The sequence below is a fragment of the Myiozetetes cayanensis genome, unplaced genomic scaffold (genome assembly GCF_022539395.1).
Source record: "Myiozetetes cayanensis isolate MyiCay16 unplaced genomic scaffold, myiCay2020 scf2-11, whole genome shotgun sequence".
In the NCBI taxonomy this organism is placed as follows: Eukaryota; Metazoa; Chordata; class Aves; order Passeriformes; family Tyrannidae; genus Myiozetetes; species Myiozetetes cayanensis.
Window position 1 is genome coordinate 68,587,500 of NW_026087411.1, and position 20,041 is coordinate 68,607,540.

The following is a 20,041-nucleotide window of genomic DNA, read 5'->3' on the forward strand; positions in this document are numbered from 1 at the left end:
ATTGCCATCTACTATACCACAGCTCTGCTTCATTTCAATTGTAAGTGATCACAGGTAAATGTGTGCCATTAAAAGGTACTTGTGCAAGAAATACTAGAGGTATGAGGCAACAGTATCAGTACAATTAATTAAATTAGTGTTGTAGTATTAATACAGTCAAAGGAAACATTTTTTTTACATTTAGATGAAGGAGGCAACATGCAAAAAAATTTTTTAGAAGATTTCTGAGGCAGCACGTAATGGGTTTATAATTATTTTTAATATTATGTTTTCAATGAACTGTCATCTCTTTTTTTATCAGCTAACACCCGCTTTTAGTCGTTCTAAAAAACGGTTATAAAAAATTTTATCTGTTAGACCATATATTAACTTTTTGAGGGGGGAGTATGAATGCTTTATGTAGTGCTTTCCATCACAGGAAAGCCCTCTACAGCACCCCTCTATAGAAAAATACACTCCACAAGCTTCCCATACAATTGAAGAAATTCTTAGAAAATGGTATTTAACTAATAAAGCTCTGACTTTGTGTATTATAGAGAAAAATATTTGTATAATACAATATTGTCACTTTCTATATTAAACTATCAATTTCTGAAACTGATTATATGCAACATAAGCCATAGGAAACAACATGGGGGGGAAAGACTTATTTTTTTACTTTTATCAATGGAAAACAACCAGGAAAAATAAAAACAGACACTATAAAATGAGAGGAGGAACATAATACAGTAAGGGTAAAGAACTTGTGCTTCAATTTGTAGATTCATTCAAAGAGTTTGCAGCACAACATACATATTAAAATTTTGTCCTACTTTATAAACACCCTTACCTCTCAACTTCCTTTGAGATAAAATTTATATTAAGAAATTAGCAAAAGCAGTAAATCATATTTACGTTTGTCTAATTTACAATACTCGACTTTTAGAACATGGACTTCCATATCTGAACTATACTTCAATTAACTGATAACATCATAGGCATAAATCATTTTAGTGTAAATAACATAATGAAACACCAAGTATGCACATCAACTTGGCATGTACTCTTGGAATTCACCTCTCAGAGTGCTCTTCAAAACAAAACTCAATTAAGCTAAAATATTTTAAAGCCTTTACAAAACAAACTCCTCTTGCATGTCTCTTCTTTGCCTTTGTTCCACTGGATATCAGAGAAACACAGGAATGATCCTTTATCAAGAGATTTAATCTATAATAATGAGACTTGTTTAGTATTCAGCACTTAACATACTACTAGGAAGCAAGGAAGAAGAAACACTTTTCCAAGATGCATCTTTTAGTTTTTACCTCACCTTTAGTAAGCAGCTTCTTAAAACACATCAGGAAGTGGAGGGGCTGTTTGTTTGCTTTAATAAAATGAATTAAGCAAAATATTTGCACTCGGATTAACCAAAAAATAAAATAAAAATCAAGAATTAGCTCAAATAACAAGAAAACAAGCTTTATTTTTTTCCCACAAATATAGGTTAATCCAAGAATAAATGTTAGTCTCAATATCTAAGACACAACTATTTGCCTTCTCTTCCTGTCAATTTGTGGACATGTTTTCACATTAGGGGATATATGCCCAAGTTAGATGTAATAATAGATCAGGCACAGTGCCACATAGCATGGACAGCCATCCATCCACATCACAGCCAGCCCACATCTGTCTGGTTCAGAGTACAAGCACAGGAGAGACATTTTCACAGGTTTGTCTGTAAAAATATATTTTATTTTCATCTACGTAGAAAATTCTTCCCAATGTAGCTCATGATTGTTCCTGCACGTATTCTGCCAAGGGTAGGGGGAAAAAACAGCAGTCTGAGAACTAGAGATAACTGGCTTATTTTCCTGCTCCTTCTTACCCTATCTTCACTAACCAGTTTCTGTTAATGACTAGAGTAAGTAAACTTCCTGTTTCCTCATCTTCTATTGGGCACGTCCAACAAATCTGTCGCTCTTGAATTTCTTAGGATTTATTCCATAAAAGTTACAGAAACTTACAAAAATCTGGAGAAAAAGCCCCACTCAAGGTTTTTTTCAGTAGTGCAAAAAAACCCAGATATTTTCTTAACAAAGAAAATAAGCCCAAAGTATATATCATTACACTAATGGTTTTGTTATCTTCATGTTTGGTAATTGGATTGCTAGAAATAGATGAAACCTTCAAATTTTACTAGAATATGAACACTTTACTGGAAGTCCTACTGTGTATTTATCAACATTAGAACTGGTTTAAAAACAAATTGAGGGGACAGGGCAAGTAGGGAAGACAGCAACAATGCTTATGCACCTGCTAAAACAAACATACATTAAGCACATACATAACAAGTTTATTCAGGACAATACTGTTATCTTATAGCAATAGTCTCGCTGATGATGCATTTGTACATAGTGGTTCCTGTTAAATAGCGAGTGCTGCTGTGACATTCAATTGTATTTTATAAATTACTTTTGAAGTTGAAAGTTCACAAGTCAAAGTTCGAAAGAAAAAACAAAAACAGGTTTTCTACTTTAACAGATAATATAAAGAAGCACTGTTTACTCCTTTGTATTCTGTTGATAGAATCAGCATTACCTATACTTTGAAAGTTAAGAATTTAAATTTTTTTACCTTACAAAAGAACTTGCAAGGAGTCCAGCAAGCCCTACTGCAGCTCCAACAACAGCAACTTTTCGACAACCAAACAGGTCTGTGAATATGCTGACTATTGGAGAACAGAAGAAGACCATTCCCATAGAGAGAGAGCTCACCCATGCTGCAAAATTTAAAAACAAAAATACAGAAAACAAGAGCATTTTAGAAGACCAAGGGATTTCAGCTTTCAACTAGTATTTGTTTTCATCTGAGATTTTATGTTGCTGAACTAAAGCAGGGTACCAACTGGGTAACTATTTTAAAAACATTTAAATGCATTTTAAAATATATTTACCTAACACGGTAAAACAAGCTAACAATTTACATAATCAACTAATTTAGATTTTATCAGCTCAAAGAATGCATTTAACTTTTTTGTAGCTATTATTTTTACCTTTTTTATTTTTTTAAAACACAGATTCCTCTAGTAATATTCAATCTAATGGCTAAGTCATTAAAAATACTTTTGAGGCTTCATATTCATTCTGACTTCAATTCACTTGATTTAATTCTAGACTTTATTGACTTTAAATAGGTAGGTTTGTTGGAAAAAAAAATTTAATTAATTACCAGTTCTAGATCATACTGTACACCAGTAATGAGTAAACAAGAAAAGACTTTTATACTGTAATATACATATTAAGAATTTGATTTTACTTAATACCAAACAAACCTGGGTAGTAAAACCATTTCCATATATTATGGGACAATGTCACCACATCTGACACTTCTCCAGCTTTACAGACCTTGTTAAAACTGCACTTGGTTATAAATGAGTTTTTAGATCATTAAGATTCAATTCAGATAAGTCCATTATCGTTTCAGCTACCAGTGCTTTTTACTTCAAGTGTACCCAACATATCTTCAAATAGCTTAGGTAGAACAGAATTTGTTTAATTTCTAATTAAAGTCAGGTTTCTGCTTCACTTTATATGGGTGTTCAGGACCACATCACTTACCACTTATAATCCTAACAACTCTTTGAAACAGGCACTACTGATCTTACACTTAACAGTTCTCCCAGGACATAGAAGCGAATCAGGCTGCCATAGCAGAATAGTTACAACTAATATATTTGGCATATATATGTATGGTACCACATATTGCAAATATCCCCATCTGTTTGGGGAAAAAAATGACCTGAAAAAAAAGTAGAAAAATCTGCTGATGCAAGGTACATTGGGAAAAAAACCACTTTAGCTTCTTTTCTAATTGTACAGAAAACATAAGAAAGAACTCTTTCAACCTGGAATTGGTATAAATCTGTGTAACTGGAATTTTGCTTACCACGTCTTTCCTAAAGACACAGTTAGATAAACAATTGTGATTCAAAGATAAGGGTAAACAAAACTATCTGGAAAAACATATATAACCCAAAGACCTGATGAAGAATATTTGCAAGTATATCTACCAATACCAAGGCTTAGAAGATGTGTTGTTAAAGTGCCAGTGATGGACACATTGATGAAGATCCCATTGTGCAAAGCACTAAAGACAGAAAAACAAACCAGCAAACAAAAAATTAATTTTTTTCCAAGAGTTTACAATGTAAAGGAAAGACAAGAGAACAGATGGCTAGAGAAAACAAGAAATTAGTACAAGAAACAAAACCTTTATTTTAGGGCAAACAGTGATCTCAGTGAACCATGACATAATTGTTTGGGGTGGGAGCGTGGTGTTATTGGGATGGTTTTTTGAGCATGTGATAAATATAAGTGTTTCAAGGCACAGTCTGAAGAGTGAGGTACTTTCACGGGCATTTCCTGTGTTTCCTGGGTTGGACTAACCCATATATAATAGCCCTGCCAGTCTTGCACTTCTTCATCAAAAACTCAAGCAGTATGAAGGGAGAGCACAAAGGACTAGGAGGAGGACAAGGCCCTGTGACACTGACTGAAAGGCAAAGACAGAATTTATGAAAGGGCTGTTCTTTCTCTTCCTCTGCCATCAAGGAAGGTTCAAATGCAGCTTGGGTGTTGCAGATGACTTGGAGCTCTGTCCCACTTTACTGCTATGTGGTTACTGATGGTACAAGACAACATTATACCAACTACAATTTGTAAGCAGGAGTCAAAGGGAACACATGCTCTCATATAGCCTGGAGACCAGCCAGTTACAAAGCCCCTAAGAAGTCTGACTTCTACAAGACTCCTCATCTTTTTACTTATCTTTCCCAGAGTGAGTTTGTACAAAGGAAACTGCAAACACTAGGAATGTCCCTGTCTTCTTGTCATGCTCCCAAACAAATGGTAGCTACACCACCATGAACAGTCCTCAGCATCTCTGCATGATCAGCAGGGCAGCACTAAGAACCAAAGTGCCTGTGACACCTGGGGGTATCTGCAAGGACAAGAGAAAAGGCACCTAAATTTCAAGAAGTGGGCATCACAAGACTCACTGTCAACAGTGGTTTCATGTGGTATGAAGGTACCATGAAATGGTTGAACTTCCTGACACCCTCCCTGCCTAAGGTACAAGAAGATACAAAGACAACTGGCACTAGACAAGCCCACCAGAGATGACTTTCTTTTGAGAACCCAATTGCACATGGACAGGTACGTGCACTCTATTCATGAAGACAGGCAAAGAAAGTGGGCATCTGAAATCAAGTTTAAGTAGCTTGCATGAAGTAACAGACTAAATTGCTTCAGAGCTACAGGCTGTGATTTAATTAGCACTCTCCTTATTGAAATCAAGTTTACAATGTTTTTAATGGTTTATACAGCTAATAAAATAATTGGAATATAAGAGCTTGAAGTGAAGACATTCAGCTCAAGTTACACTGAGTTAACAATGTGCTGATTTTGTCTCTTCATGCTTCTAGGTACTAATGAAAGAAGTACGCCTTTCTTATCCCTTGATTCTCTTTTTTCTTTTTTGTTACAACAATGACAGGGCAAAACATAAAAGAGAAGAAAGGTTTCCCCTGGTTTTCAACACAACAGACAATTAACAGGAAGGCCAAAGGCCCTATCTGAAGCATTTCAGAACAGACTAGTGAAGTGCAAAGAAGTCCCACTAAAGAAATGGGAGCCCATACTATACCACTTATCTACCTAATGAAAACTGGAGTCATTAAATTACAATGTCAAGTTAATACCAGGCTTTTGTGGTCTGTAGAAACATATAGGCCAACAAACAATAACAGATATCGTTGGCATGTCTTGTATGAATATCTTTATTATTTATTGGATAGAATGTTCCTGAAGTTAGACTTCACATGTATCCATAGTTCAAGAAAATGTACTGTATTCATCCTTTATGAAGGAACTTAGCATCAAAAATAGCTAAGATATAAACAGAACAGCACATGCATAAATCTTTAATTTCCTTAAGGCTAATAACTCCTGCTGCACTATCCTCATCCTCTGAAGAAACTGATGGCTATAAAATATATTCAATAGACCAAGCAATTTTCAATTTTGCTTTGTAAGAATGCTGGAAAACTTACTTGAACACTTTCTGATGCAGTATGAAAGAAGTACAATGAGTTGTCTTCCACATTTTTTTAAATAGAAATTACAACTGTCCCAAATAATACAAAAAATTACAAATGCAGCTGGACAGAATATGGAGAGCTCTCTAGAGCTCTTTAGTTATTATTACATAATAATTAAAGCATTTCTCCTCCAGGCTATTGGCTACTTTCCTGGCCACAAGCTGGCTATATGCCAGAGCTGTTCGTTCAGATACTAATACAGTACTTAATTACTACATATAACTGCATTCATATTCATACACAAAACATTTTGATTGCCATGAAAGAAAAGCTATTCCTACTTTAGGGACTTAAACACTCCTTGAGGCACTAGAAGCTAAGAATTAGTTCCTCAAATCATGTAATTTTTTGCAGAAGAAACAATTCCCAAGACTTCCCTAGAAGATAGAAGTTGTCCTTAAGACAAAAATATGAGACCAGAACATATTTGTAGCATCTGTGCCACTGAAACACATAATAAGATTACAAAAACTGTATTATAACTAAAATTATTAAAAAATGAAAATTACTTGTTCTTTCCTGATCAATTCAATAACAACCTAAATATGGGTTCTCATATTTCTTTAATTATTTATCTATTCAAGAATCTACAGCAATGAAACTATGCCACATACTCAAAAAATATGCTGCTGTTTTACCATGAGTTTTTAAAAATTACAAATTTTAAATAACATCTTTACTATAAATACAGTATCTAATATCTGAGCACTCACAAAATTATTCCCATTGTCACAGCTAGACCAGGCAATATGTGTTTTCAATTTGGTAGATAAACTAAGCTATTAAATGTCTTTGTCCATTCTTTAGAGTCAAGAAATAGGATTTATAGGACAACAGAAAAGAACACATTAATACTATATTCCATTGGAATGCTTTATCATGCATAAATTTAAATATAGGCTACTCATCCGTAGCATTCCTCTTCACAATTAATATTTACTATGCATTACAATAAGGATCTTATCAGTTTTATCCTCACAAATGTCTTTCAAGTGGTTGGTTCAACACTGTAGAGTAACACCCTTCACTCTTTAATGAACTTTAAGAATTTTTTTAATAGCTTTCCCCAAGATTGTTCTGGTTGAGAAATGGAACAAAATGTCTAGAAGACAAATGATATGAGGCAACTGAAATAAAGGCACTTGGTAACTTCTGAAAGCTCAGTTTGAATAATATTTAGCAGAGACTTCCTTATATTGTTATAAAAATACTTGGAAGAAAAGAGAAGGACAATATTTGCAGTATTATTCATGCTTTCATTAAGTTATTAGTTACTATTTATGCAAGAATAAGGAAGCCTGTATGTACTCTCTGAGTCTCAAACTGTTAACAGCTGAGAGACTTCTTAAGCCAGGATTTTAGGCTTTTTGTTGGTTTGGTGTTTGGGGTTTTTTCCTTATACACTAAAAAAAATAATGTCCAAATTTGCTTATTTATCAATATTCTGGCAATTTCTCATCCATGAACATCCTCTCCTAGAACAGTCATATGTTTTCAGCATCCACATCATCTTACAGCAAACAACTCTGTAACTCAACTACGGAATGGGTGAAGGACCCCCACTTCTATTATGGCCAGTTACATACAAGGATATTCTCTTTGGCAAAGCAGAAGATTGGCCTCCATAAGAAGATCTGTTATGAGTATAGTTCAAGAATTTGAGAGATCCGGTCCTGGAGGAAACAGAAGTGGTTGTTGAAAGCTATTTCTGGAGCCAATTCGCTCATCTCCAGCTAATATTAATAATTTCTTGCCTGTATAATCACATATACATGATATTTATTTTTAAGAATAACTGCAATACTGTGAAGATCAAAGACTGATTTAGCCCAGCATCCTATTTCTGAGCACCACAAAGCACTTAGACAAAGAACACCGGAAAAAGGGCTAGCAACCCGCAATACTTTTTCCCTGGCTATGTCCTCCCAGTATCCAGCAATAAGCTTTAAGAACATTTAGTTCCATCAATATTACTTTGGCTTCACTGCTTTTATTGTAATCAGTTACAGAACATGCTCAGGCACCAGCAACACATTAAACCCCCTTTGTTTTGAACTTACTCATACTTTAATTCCTCTGCTGTGAGAAATATGAATTAATCATCCCCCCTGAAGTTCCTCTTGCAACCTATGATTTTATATGCCTAAATCAAATCTGTTCATACTAATTTCTTCTCCAAAATAAAGCAACTTTTTGGCTCAGTCTGTCTTTTTATAGAAGACATACTTTTCCCTCTTGCCTCTTTATATTGAGTCTGATTGAATGTATCATACTTTTTCTGAGACAGGGTAGTCAGAACTGCATATAGCATTTAATATAGGACAAACAAATTTCTAAGCTAAAATATTTTTTTCCAGTCTCCATGTTACAGTTATCCTTCCTCTTCTCTTTTTGGGGGTTTTTGAGGGGTTGTGGGTTTTGGTTTTTTTTTAATGTATTGCAACTGCTTCAGAGTAAATATGTTTAGAAAACTATCCATGATCTTATTTTCCTTCAAATGGTAATGATGTCTAAGGTAGATGCCTTTTTTTTTAGCACTTATTTGGATTTTATTTCTCCCTATAAGACACATACATAAACTGAATTTAATCTGCCATATTAATCACTCAGCAATAACAGAAGAACTCAGCAAGTCTAGAGGTCAGCAATCAACACACTCCCATGAAGACAGGCTACAGAGTTGGAATTTGTTCAGCATGCAGAAGACAAACAGCTCAAAAGCAATCTAATCTGTGCCTCCAGGTATCTAACAGGTGATCATTACAGATTACAAAGCCAGATTCTTTTCAGTAACACACAGTGATAGGACAAAAAAAACCCAACTGAAACTGCAATAAAGAACACTCCAGTTAGATGCCATGAAAATTTTCCACAATGAAAGTGGTTGAACACCAGAAGGTGTGATCCGAAAAAGCTGTGGAAATTCCATGCTTGGATATATTCAAAACTTGACTGGACAATACTGAACAATCTGATCTAACTCAGAAGCTCACTGTATTTTAGCTTGGTCTGACTTTGAGTGAGGGGTGTAAGACCAGATAACCAGAGTCTTCTCCCACTCAAGTTACTCCATATAATTTATGCAAGAATACTGTTTTAAATCCCTGTTTCTTGAAAAACTGGATTCTGAAGATCATATTAAACATCAGCAGTTCTTCAGGAAAAAAAAAAAAAGTTAGCAATATTAACTTGTTCAGGTAAGAAAAAAATAAATAAAACTAACGCATGAAATTAAAACCTTTGGGGTTTTCCCCCCTTCAAAAATGGGAAGGAGTTGAAGGTATCCTTGAATTCTAAGCCAAATATATCCTTATAAGTAGATCCCTTGAAATCTAAATCTAAATTATTAGCATCATAGATGTAAACTTCATTACTTAGAATTACTGTATCTACCTCCAACTGATGGCAAATTTTTCATCAGTATTGTCATATTCTTGTTGCCTGTGCCCAGAAGCACTGGTTTACCCTTTGTCTAAGGCACTTTAGACACATCCTCTTTTATTCATTATCTATTTTTCTTCCTCCAGGAAAGCTAGTTTTCTGGAAGAGGGAATTGTTCAGCAGATGTTAGGTAACCAACAGATCAACAGAACTATTACACCCAACAAGTATTCCAATATCCTCGCCTGTCCTCTGAGAGCCTCCGTAGGTCAGGCTCCTGGAAACTGCCACCTTATTTTTATAGCACCAAATACCTTGTGCTACATGCCTTGCTTACACATGCCTGTGGAAATTGTTTCAGAGCCTGCTCAGTAACTTCTCGTGAATTGTGAGGAATTGCATTAGTTGTAGGTGCAAAAGCAAGAGCAACTGGTTTCCACATAGCCACCCCTATTACTGAGCAATCCACAGATCACAGATCAATATGCCAGTAGAAAAGGAAAGCAGATGTTAAAACGCATGCACTGACACATTTAGAATTCCTACTGTCAAAGTGCACTGCAGGTTCTATCCAAAGGAGATCTGCTGATCCCATTAGAGAAACTATGTGTTTAAGGACTAAAAATAAATTTATGACATAATGCTGCCACAGGAAGTATCCTATACTCTGAGCTCAGGTTACATGACTACAGCTTTCAGTTTGCTTACTTTCCAGTGTTTAGCTTGCAGATATCTGAGCTAGGCTTCCCTTAAAGCAACACTATCAACACCCTCCCTTAACCCCTCCCCTCCCCCCCCCCAAAAAAAACCCCTAGTTTAAAATGAAAGTTCCAGAATATTTTGGGCAAAGATAATTTATCACAAAGAAATACCATCTCTTTTGGACACCAAAGTTATCTGGAACAGGGTTTGGAAATCAGAATTATCTGTAAAGGATATATTCAGATTTCCACAACACACTCAGAGATCACGGTCAATACAGAAAGATTTATAAACCAGGCAATAGTGGAAGTACCCAACTGCAATACAAGACATTGGAGTTCTTTCCCTACTCTTTTCTTCTTGTTCCCTGGGGAACAAACCTTTTATTGAATAACATTATTATTAAAAGGTACAACTAGTTATGATTAGAATCAGAAACCAAAAACTATATAACCCACTGGAGTCCAATAAAGAGACCTTTGAATAAATACCCTGTTTCCATATCACAAGCACGAAAGCATAATCTCTGCTTGCAGCAAATTATCAGACAGAGGTCATTATCAGACAGTTTGAATGTGTTTATTCTGATTAGCTCACAGATTTTGCCAATAGCTGTAAGGTTTCCTGTGCTAATGCATAGCATCTCTTCAGCATACATACCTTGTGACAATCCAAAATGCTGTTTCAGGTTTGTATATGCCACGTTGAACTTGACGCAAGAAGGTGGAAAGAAGCATAACCTTGCAAATATGTTGTAAAATTAGTAAAATAAGCTTATAGTAGGAGTAAGAAACAAAACCAAACATTCTACCAAGTCAAAATATAGACCTCTTTCTTTCAAGGTTTTATACATCATTCTCTGACCATGTGTGACAGATGAAAGACAAAGGGCCCAGAAGAGATTCACGTATATCCTTAACAGAGTGAGCCTCCCCAGGCTTGTCATTTACAAAAATTGGACTACAGTAGTTTCACCCTCTGCCTTCAAAAGTAATGACAACACAAGATCAGAACTTCTACTGAGATCAAGTCCTTGTGGGCACAAGCAGCAGAAAAGTAAAAACAATGTGTATTCATGTACTGACAAAACATCCCATACAGCTGCAACTAACTGATTACTTAACTAACATACAATTTACACTTACTATAATAACACTAGCTTAGGCAGAGTTTTGTGGGCTTTTTTTGCTTGTTGGTTCCCCCTTTAACAAAACACAGTTTAGTAATAGTGAACCCAGAGTAAATATCATGGGAGGCTGACCATGACATATTCTTCAAACTATAAGGCACAAAAAGAAACCTGAAACAGTTAAAAATGTTCTTATAGGCAAACAATTTTACTACTAGAGAGACTGCAGCTCTTTGTGTATTTTAAAAAGTTAGAGGAAAATAAACAAATGCTTAAGTTGGTAAAAGCTAAAACAAAAGCTAAAAAATGCAGCATTACACAAAATATTGCTGCTAGAGATTACAAGTATTAAGCCTTCAGGAACCTTTAAAGGAAGGTTGAAGTAAATCATTAACAGAAAAACACGTGCATTCAGATTTCATAGCAAACTGAGCTTGACCTTTGACACTTAATAAAGTCTGAAAATGCTGCGGTAGGAAGAACAAACAAGGAACAAATCGATAAGAAGTGGCTGTAACCACTTGTTTTTCCTTTTAGAAGTCATACAAGAATATTTTCTGCTGACTGTCTGAGATGGCTTTCAAAGCACAAGGTAATCACATTTTTAACTAATGGCCTAGAAATTGAATTCCAGAACTGATTTCCAGGCACATTTTTATCTTCTCTTTCCTCCCCCTAAATTAGCACTGGTTTGTTTATTCTTTTTTCTTTTTTTTAACAATTCCAAACAGTTGAAGGCCAAAAATTACATTCTGTTTTGATTTAGGATCAGTCATGTTCTGCATAAGAAAGTATTAGCTATTAACTTCAAACATGACAGTCTGATTTACTGGAAGGGTTTAATCCTAACTGCTCTCCCAACCAACAGTTACACACATTCCAAACATATCTGCAACCAAACATGTCATACAATGGTCTCATGTTTTAGAGCTATAGCATAGATTAGACCTCAAGATCCAAATTCCTAAGTTCTTATCAGAGCTACCAGTCTTCTTTCTTTACCCTCCCCTCACTTGCACTGGGGTAAGACTTGCAAATCAAGGTTGCCTTTTAAATGACACAGGCATACCTTTCACTTCTACAGTATCAGAAGTTCTTGGGAGATCATGAAGATAAAGACAGCTGTGATAAAGAAATCTTACTTCACCTGTAGATTTGGTACACTATTTAAAGTTCAGGAGTGCATCAAGCAACTCACAGACTAACCCCAACTTCTCACACACAAACACCCTTCTGAATCCATCAGAACTGGCTAAAGGACTCCATCATATCTCAGTAACTTCATGCACATCCTCAGGACAGATTGTAACAGCATACATTCCCTGATTACATCAACATATTTCTCTTATGCTCTCTAGGTCCCTACAAAAATAACCAAACATAATTTGGGTTTTTAATCCATACCTTCAAGGTTCAAACTGTTTTCCAAAAGATCTTCCAGTGTTACAAACCACCCCTTCCCACTCTCCACACCGGAACAGTCATTAGTCAATAGTCATTTTAAACAAGGGACAGACTAGCTGCCATAAAGAAAACACTAACCAAACCCTAAATGCTATTATACAGACCAAATAAAACAGGTGGAGAAGTGATTTTAGGGCAAATCATTAACATGCTGTAATAGGTAAGTATTTTTCAAGGTAAGATCTGGCTGTTTAACTTACACCTGCTTCAGAGAAGAATATGTATTTATATAGAAACAGAAACATCTGTTTTGAAACACGACACTACAATCCAAAAACAGACAAATGTTCAGAGGCACATGCCTGGATTTAGCAATATAAGTACAAAACTGAACTATACAGCAAATTTCTGTATTTGCTATCATAACATTATTTTGTGCTATAAGTTATGTGAAGCTATATTTGACTTTAAAGCAAGGAATCTTCAGATAAAGTGAGGTGAGAATTAACAAGTTCAGTATGGGGCTCTTTTATAAAGAATGTTTTCTTGGTTTTCCAATATTTTCCTATAATTTTATCAGCCTTATCACATACAATGCCAAGTGGATAGAGAAGTCCAAAATTGCAATATTTTTAAGCAACAATAAGAATTAGATGTTTTTTTCCCAGGCTGAAGGAAAAAAGGGGATGTTCATGAATCTCGTTTCCTTTCACCCCGTCATCCAGTCTCTTCCCTTCAAATACCAAAACCTTAGTCAAACAACAGAGGCATCTTGAGTTTTCGCACAGCAAACAAATGAATTAGTGTTGTCCCTTTCAGATGACTGACAGGGAGAGGAAGTAGTCTGCATGGAAAGCTGGGTAAGAGCAGATACAAGACAAAGCATGTATCACAGGGTAAATCTTTATGTTGGCACATGCCCTTTATATCAGTTACACTCATGTGACTCAGCCTGTGCACTCTAACCCTTGTAACAAAGTGAACCAGCCCCTGCAACTCTTGACGACCTTGTTGTTCTACCTCATCCCCATATAAAATAGTCAAGTCTGACAATATAATTCACTGGAACAATAAAATATTTCTCATTAATTTAGAGCCCAACTACTCAGGCAATTACCTGATTTCCAGCAATCCAAAGGCCCAGGTTGCCACACATCTAGAAAACCTGCCCAAATTGCTACTTTGCATACCCAGAGGAATTTTATCTTAGACCATCAGCTGATAAACCCTCATGGACGTGACTTAGTGCATATGGAATATTTCACATACCCAACTGAGATAAATCAGTCTGACAAAGAGAATGTGAAATATAACCTGTTGAGATACTTAGCAAATTTGTAGTTCACATCTGTCCCATCCAGCCTCATGTCCACTCTGGGGGAAAAAAACCCAGCAACGAAAAACAGTAGGTTATACATATTTTTTATTCCATTAATAACAACAGGATTTGACTGGAATCTTGACATTGCAAATACACACCACAGGTTGCAGTTATAATTTAGATAATTTACAGTTAGTAAAGCACAAAGCTTTTTTAAACCAAAAGCTTCCCAGTAAGCTGTTGAATCATAGATGCATTCTCCCAAGATAAAATATACCATCCAAAGCCTATTCTCTGCAGGATCCTGGAGTCAAACAAATGGGCAGGAAAGTCTCTTTTGATCAATCTTAAATGTTTTTCCTTCCACAAGGAGACGGAAGAGAAAGGAGAGAAGGCTTTGAATACTCACTGCAGACAAAGACAGCATGGGATGAGCACCTACCACAGAAGTACTTATCCTTATAATGCCAGCATGCCCTGGGGCTGTAAGTTATTTATGCTTCTAAACATGCCACTTTCCCCTAGTTAAAAACAAGCCACAAACCAGAAGTGGTTTCCCAGAAGAGTGGTTCCCAAACTTGGCTCCCAGTAGGCAGCAGGAGCTGCAGCAGTAGAAGCAAACCACACTCCCAGCCCTGGTGGTGCTTTCTGGGCACCTCAAATAAGAATTTCTGGCTTAGGGAACAGATGCCCTCAAGAGACATGGGTGGCATCCAGGCATGGCATCAGGGTGGTTGAACTAGATGATACTTATGGTCCCTTCTATCTCAAGCCTTTCTATGATTTTATGTTTAAAGTGGTTTTTGGTTTTTTTGTTTGTTTGTGTTTTTGCGGGGGAGGTGTTTCCTTAGGAAACAATACTGAGTCAAACATGAAAGCAAACACTTCCTCAAAACTATTTTAAAGGAGCACCACACTTAAGTTAATAATCTAGAGTTGAGAATTTAAAGTTGTGGTGGATTGCCCTTGGCTGCACACCAGGTGCTTACCAAGCTACTCTCACTGCCCTTCCACAGTCAGACTGGGCAGGAAAAAAAAAATCTAACTAAAGGCTCACGGGTCAAGATCAAAGGACAGTGAGATCATTCACCAATTACTGTCATAAGCAAAACAAACTCAATTCAGGAAAATTAGTTTAATTTATTACCACTCAAATCAGATTAGAGTAATAAGAAATAAAAACCAAATCCTAAAACACATCTTCCACCTCTTCTTTCTTCCTGGCCTCAACTTCATTCCACAATTTTCTAGCTCCTCCCTTCAGCAGCACAAGAAGACAGGGAATTGGGGCTGCAGTCAGTTCATCACACATTGTCTCTGCCACTCCTTCCTTCCCAGGGGCAGGGCTCCTCACACTCTTCCCCTGCTCACGCAGGGGGTCCCTCTCACAGGAGACAGTCCTCCATGAACTACTCCAGTGGGGGTCCTTCCCATGGGCTGCAGTTCTCACAAACTGTTCCTATGTGGATCCCTTCCATTGGCTGCAGTCCTTCAGGAACAGACTGCTCCAGAATGGGTCCCCCCAGAGGATCACAGCAAACATCCTGCACTGTGGGCTCCCTCAAAAAAACAATTTAAACTCAGTTTTTTGTAGCCATTTTCACACAACTTTGGTATTTCACAGTCAGCACCAGGTACTTCCATAGCAAAACAACAGAGCAACTAAAAATACAAATAAATGGGCAAGTAATTGAAAATTGTTTTATAATTTTAAAATAACAATATGTCTTTTGAACTAAAACCCCATTTCCTTGAGATAGGGCACAAATTTTATTCAGCACATTTGTCACATCAATAGATAATCTTTAGTATTACAAGTTGTCTCCCTTATTGTACAGTACTATTTTCCAAAAATAATATGGTTATGCTTAAGACATCAAATCAGTTCTCAAAATATTGAGTATTCTTCTAAAAAATATTTTTATCTATTTATATATATAAATTCCAGTCAAAGATAAGAAAGTTAAAAAGTCAAGAAACATGGTATTCTATTCCAGTAATAGTGGTACTACATTACTTATTCTTTGACTTTGTATACACTTATACCTTTACCACAAAGTAACAACAGTTCCTTTACCACAACTACAATACCCACTCCCAAAAGAAAAAAAAAAAAAAAAAATCAAATTTGGGGTAGAATTGCAGCCTTCTGAACCTTCTGAAGGTTCTTCGAAAGAACAAAAATAGTTTTGCTTGATAAAGCTCACACTATCTCAGTAATAAACCAATGGGTTTACTGACTATTTTGCTATATTCTGGAAATAATATCAGAAGTCCAAAGCTCTTATTTATAATGCAAGTAGGTAAAACCTCACAAAACATGAGCCAATCATACTGCTGGTTCTTTTCCTCCCCCATTTTTCACCAATGCCTTTATCTCTTCAAGCTTCTGGGTGTCTCTATTAAAAAGACTCTTTGTACCCACCATGAACAAACAAACAGGCACACACTGTCCAGTATAAATTTTTTCTCTGAAGTCCTGGATTAAAACATTGTTTATTACTTCCTTAACACATGAAAGTTGGGTTTGGGGTTTTTCGGTTGGTTTTTTTTCCCAAGACCCTACTGGAAACATTTTCAGCCTCACTACTGGTTAAACCAGGGACACAAAGCTGTGGCAGCTTCACTCCTCTCTGGCTGTCAGATCTGGCCTGAGATTTTCCCAAACACTTAAAACCAAAAGACGAAAAAAAAAAAAAGAAAATTATAGTCCTATTTAAAATACACTAGTCCTTCCCTTCTGGTCCGAGCTTGTATTTTCAGGAAGTTGCATTTGTACAAAAACAACTAGTTCTTTCTTAAACCACATCTGATGAAAGAGCCAATGAAAAACTAGTGACACAGCAAAGCTTAGTAGATTTGTCCAAACAAGACATTTCCAATTTTGAAAGTTCAGTTTCAATTCCACCATCTTAACAAAGGGGTTTTTGTGTACAGTGTCCATTTGGAACAAGCTTGTCCTCCTGGAGAGCATTTACTCCCAGCTACTCCAGAGCTAACTGATCTGGTATCAGGAGCACTAAATTGTATCAGAGGGGGGCAAGAAGGCATCTCAGTTGCAGTAAAATAATGCCCTCACCCTAGAGGTCTCCCTGTCATGTAAATTCACAAGTAGCTTTTATACTGATAAAAAGAGTAATCACCAGTATTACTCCATCATACAGAAAACCTCTGGGAAGCTCTGCACTTCCTCCCAATGAGTCCCCCAGCATAAGAGTTCCTAGCATGGAACGCCCTTGCAGCAACTGGAATACAGGTTAGGGAGCTCAGCAGCTGTTCTAAATTTCCACGAAGCAAGGTCCAAATATCTTTATGGAAAAAACAACAGACTTCCATGACTGATCCCTAAACAGAAATATGGAAATTTGGTGCACGTAGCTTGACCTTGATAGCATAACAATGTAAATCAGCACTAGGTAAAAGTAATCTAACAACATGAATAAATAGTGTGCCTGCTCATGAGTTTGGAAGAATTTTCAGTTAAGACTGTAAATAAAAATATCAGACCGACAGACTGCACAAGTAATTAACCATTGGGAGTGAGGACAGCAGAAGAACAGTATCTATTTTTTAATTTTTCTGAAATTATTAAAAACTAAAGTATACCAAGCATGTTTCTTTAGCTGAAGCGCTTCAAAGAAAAGCTGTTAACAGTCGGCATTGCCCCACAGCCAGCCCAAAGAAAACAAAAGAATCAAGAAAGCCTGCTTGCTTTCAATTCACCCTGCAGGTTGGAGTGCAGAAAGATTTGTGGCTTGTGCTTTATTTAGTAAAAGGCACTGGGTGCCAAAGAAGGATGAAATAAGCGGTAACATGAGGAGACCTTGGCAGTTTAAACCTGGTGACAACCACCTCACCAGTTCTCTGGTAATCCATCTCCAGAAGAAGATGGCTGCTCTTAGAGAGTTTCTCCAAGGAAAACTAGAGTAGGTTACTGTGCAAGGAATACGCATATTCAGCCCATGAGAGGAAGTGAATCAGAAGCATGAAACAGAGGAATCGACAAGTGTTGAGCAGGTTAATAGGATCTGAGGATCGATAAATCTGCAGGTATGAACGAAACAGGAGCCTGCAATATCAAAAACAAGAGAAGCATTAAGTTGATAAGCCCCAACACTAAAGCTGGTGTGACAGCAGAGTCTTCTGTTTCATCTGGCACCAGCAAGGTAGAAAAGCAAGAAAAAGGAGAGAAGGAAGACTAGAGAGATTTCTTGGAGGCAGGATAGGAACAAAAAGATTCTAACAAACAGGAGCCCCACACAAGAATGTGTAGCTGAAGCAGCTACTCAAAAAAGGGAGTAATTTTAATAACAATTCAGACAGTAGGCCAAAAAGTATATTTGTAGTTCAAGGGTCTTCATCTGCTTATATGAAAGAGGGATATGTGTTCTTTCTGTACAAATGTAGAGATATTAATCAAAGACATGGAAATATTAAGATGGGTATGATTGGACAATGAATGGGAATGCCCGGGCGTGGAAACACCAGAAAGAATTGCAGAAGAAAGGTCTTTAAGAATAGCTTGTGTTAATGACACCTAGATAAACAGATCAGAGACCACAGTACAGGTCCATATCTGCTCCCAAGTCAGTAAAACAGGGACTACATTTACACTAAAGGGACAAACTATAGGTTAAGTCATTAAGAGATAATGGTGGGAAGATAAACAACGGGGTTGAAGACAAAAGGCAGCCAACAACGGGATTCAAAAGACTGAGTAAATCCTAATCTAAGTAATGACTCAGAGGTGGAACAGGATGAAGAAATTCTCACCACTGTGAGCTCTCATAGGGTACCAAAGTCACATCCAAATTCAGCACAAAAATGCTGACCCAAGTAAACCCAGTAGATATGAGGATTTGATAGCAAGAATCTCTCATCACTCATTTCATTGGGAGGATTTCTAGCAAGACCACTTTGACACATTCATCTATGTGATCTGGTTGCTCAGCAGTGGGTACTGGGTATGTGGGGACAACTGTGTGCATGTGTGAATATTGGTGTAGGGGGTAGGTGTTTGATTGAGGCTTTGTATGAGTTTTTGGGTTGGTTTGTTTCATTTAAAAATCACCTCCCATCCTCAAAGGACTCACAGTGAGCTTTGCTTCAACATTATTCATCACGCAAATGGAAGAGAATGAATAGGACAGGTAAGAAGGGGAAAAAATCATACTACAGCAACATGGGAAACAGTCCATAACTTCCATCCACATATCATTCAGACATTAAGAAACCACACGTACTAGCCTTAGTACAAACCATTTTATGTCTGACTCAACATTTCCCGCTGTTTGACTGAGGGAAAGAGTAACTTGGACAAAAAATTCCTGCTTGCTTTCCTAAATAGCATATAACACTAGTTTACTGGGGAGGGGAAGCCAAACCACTGCAAATTCAATCATCTTTTAAAGTTCCAATTTAATTAATTTTCTTCCTGGGTATTCCTGGCTTATGAACATCACAATTTAAAGATTAATTCAGGTAATTCCATGCACCAATAAAAAGGATGTTGCATTTCAATACATTCTGAGACAGTAACTTACATGTGGAATCTTCCATTTAAGCTAGACAATGCAATGTCTCATGTCACTTGTATCCTTCAGTCATTTCTTAGGATTACCTACTCAACCCAATGAATTTGGCAAAAAGTAAGAGTTGTTAAGAAAACAAGTGAAAACAAAAACAAAGTAGAGCTTGTTAAAAAACAGAGGGAGACTAATTAGGACAGGAATTTGATCTAATAAATTATTCTGCATGAATAATGATCAGCTTGTCAAAATTCATAGTGTTTGTTCATGAAGCTCACAGCTGGAAACAGGAGGGATATTTCAGGTCAAGAATGAGGTTCTTTGGCAAAAAAACACAAAGTTTGCACAGCTTCTGCCAACATCATGCTTAGCTTGAGGCAATGCTTTTACTTGCAGGAGCTCTGAAGTGACTCAATTAAAGAAAAAAAAAACCAACCCAC

The 20,041-nt window shown here is 36.6% G+C and overlaps 1 protein-coding gene across 1 annotated transcript in view; it reads right to left on the reverse strand.

Annotated features, from left to right (window-relative positions):
* Window positions 1–20,041, reverse strand: part of SLC16A10 (solute carrier family 16 member 10) — a 65,945-nt gene that overhangs the window by 22,747 nt on the left and 23,157 nt on the right. The window contains exon 2 of the mRNA XM_050315875.1: window positions 2,614–2,758. Coding sequence (XP_050171832.1) covers window positions 2,614–2,758 — 145 coding nt within the window. The remainder of the gene's footprint in view (window positions 1–2,613; window positions 2,759–20,041) is intronic.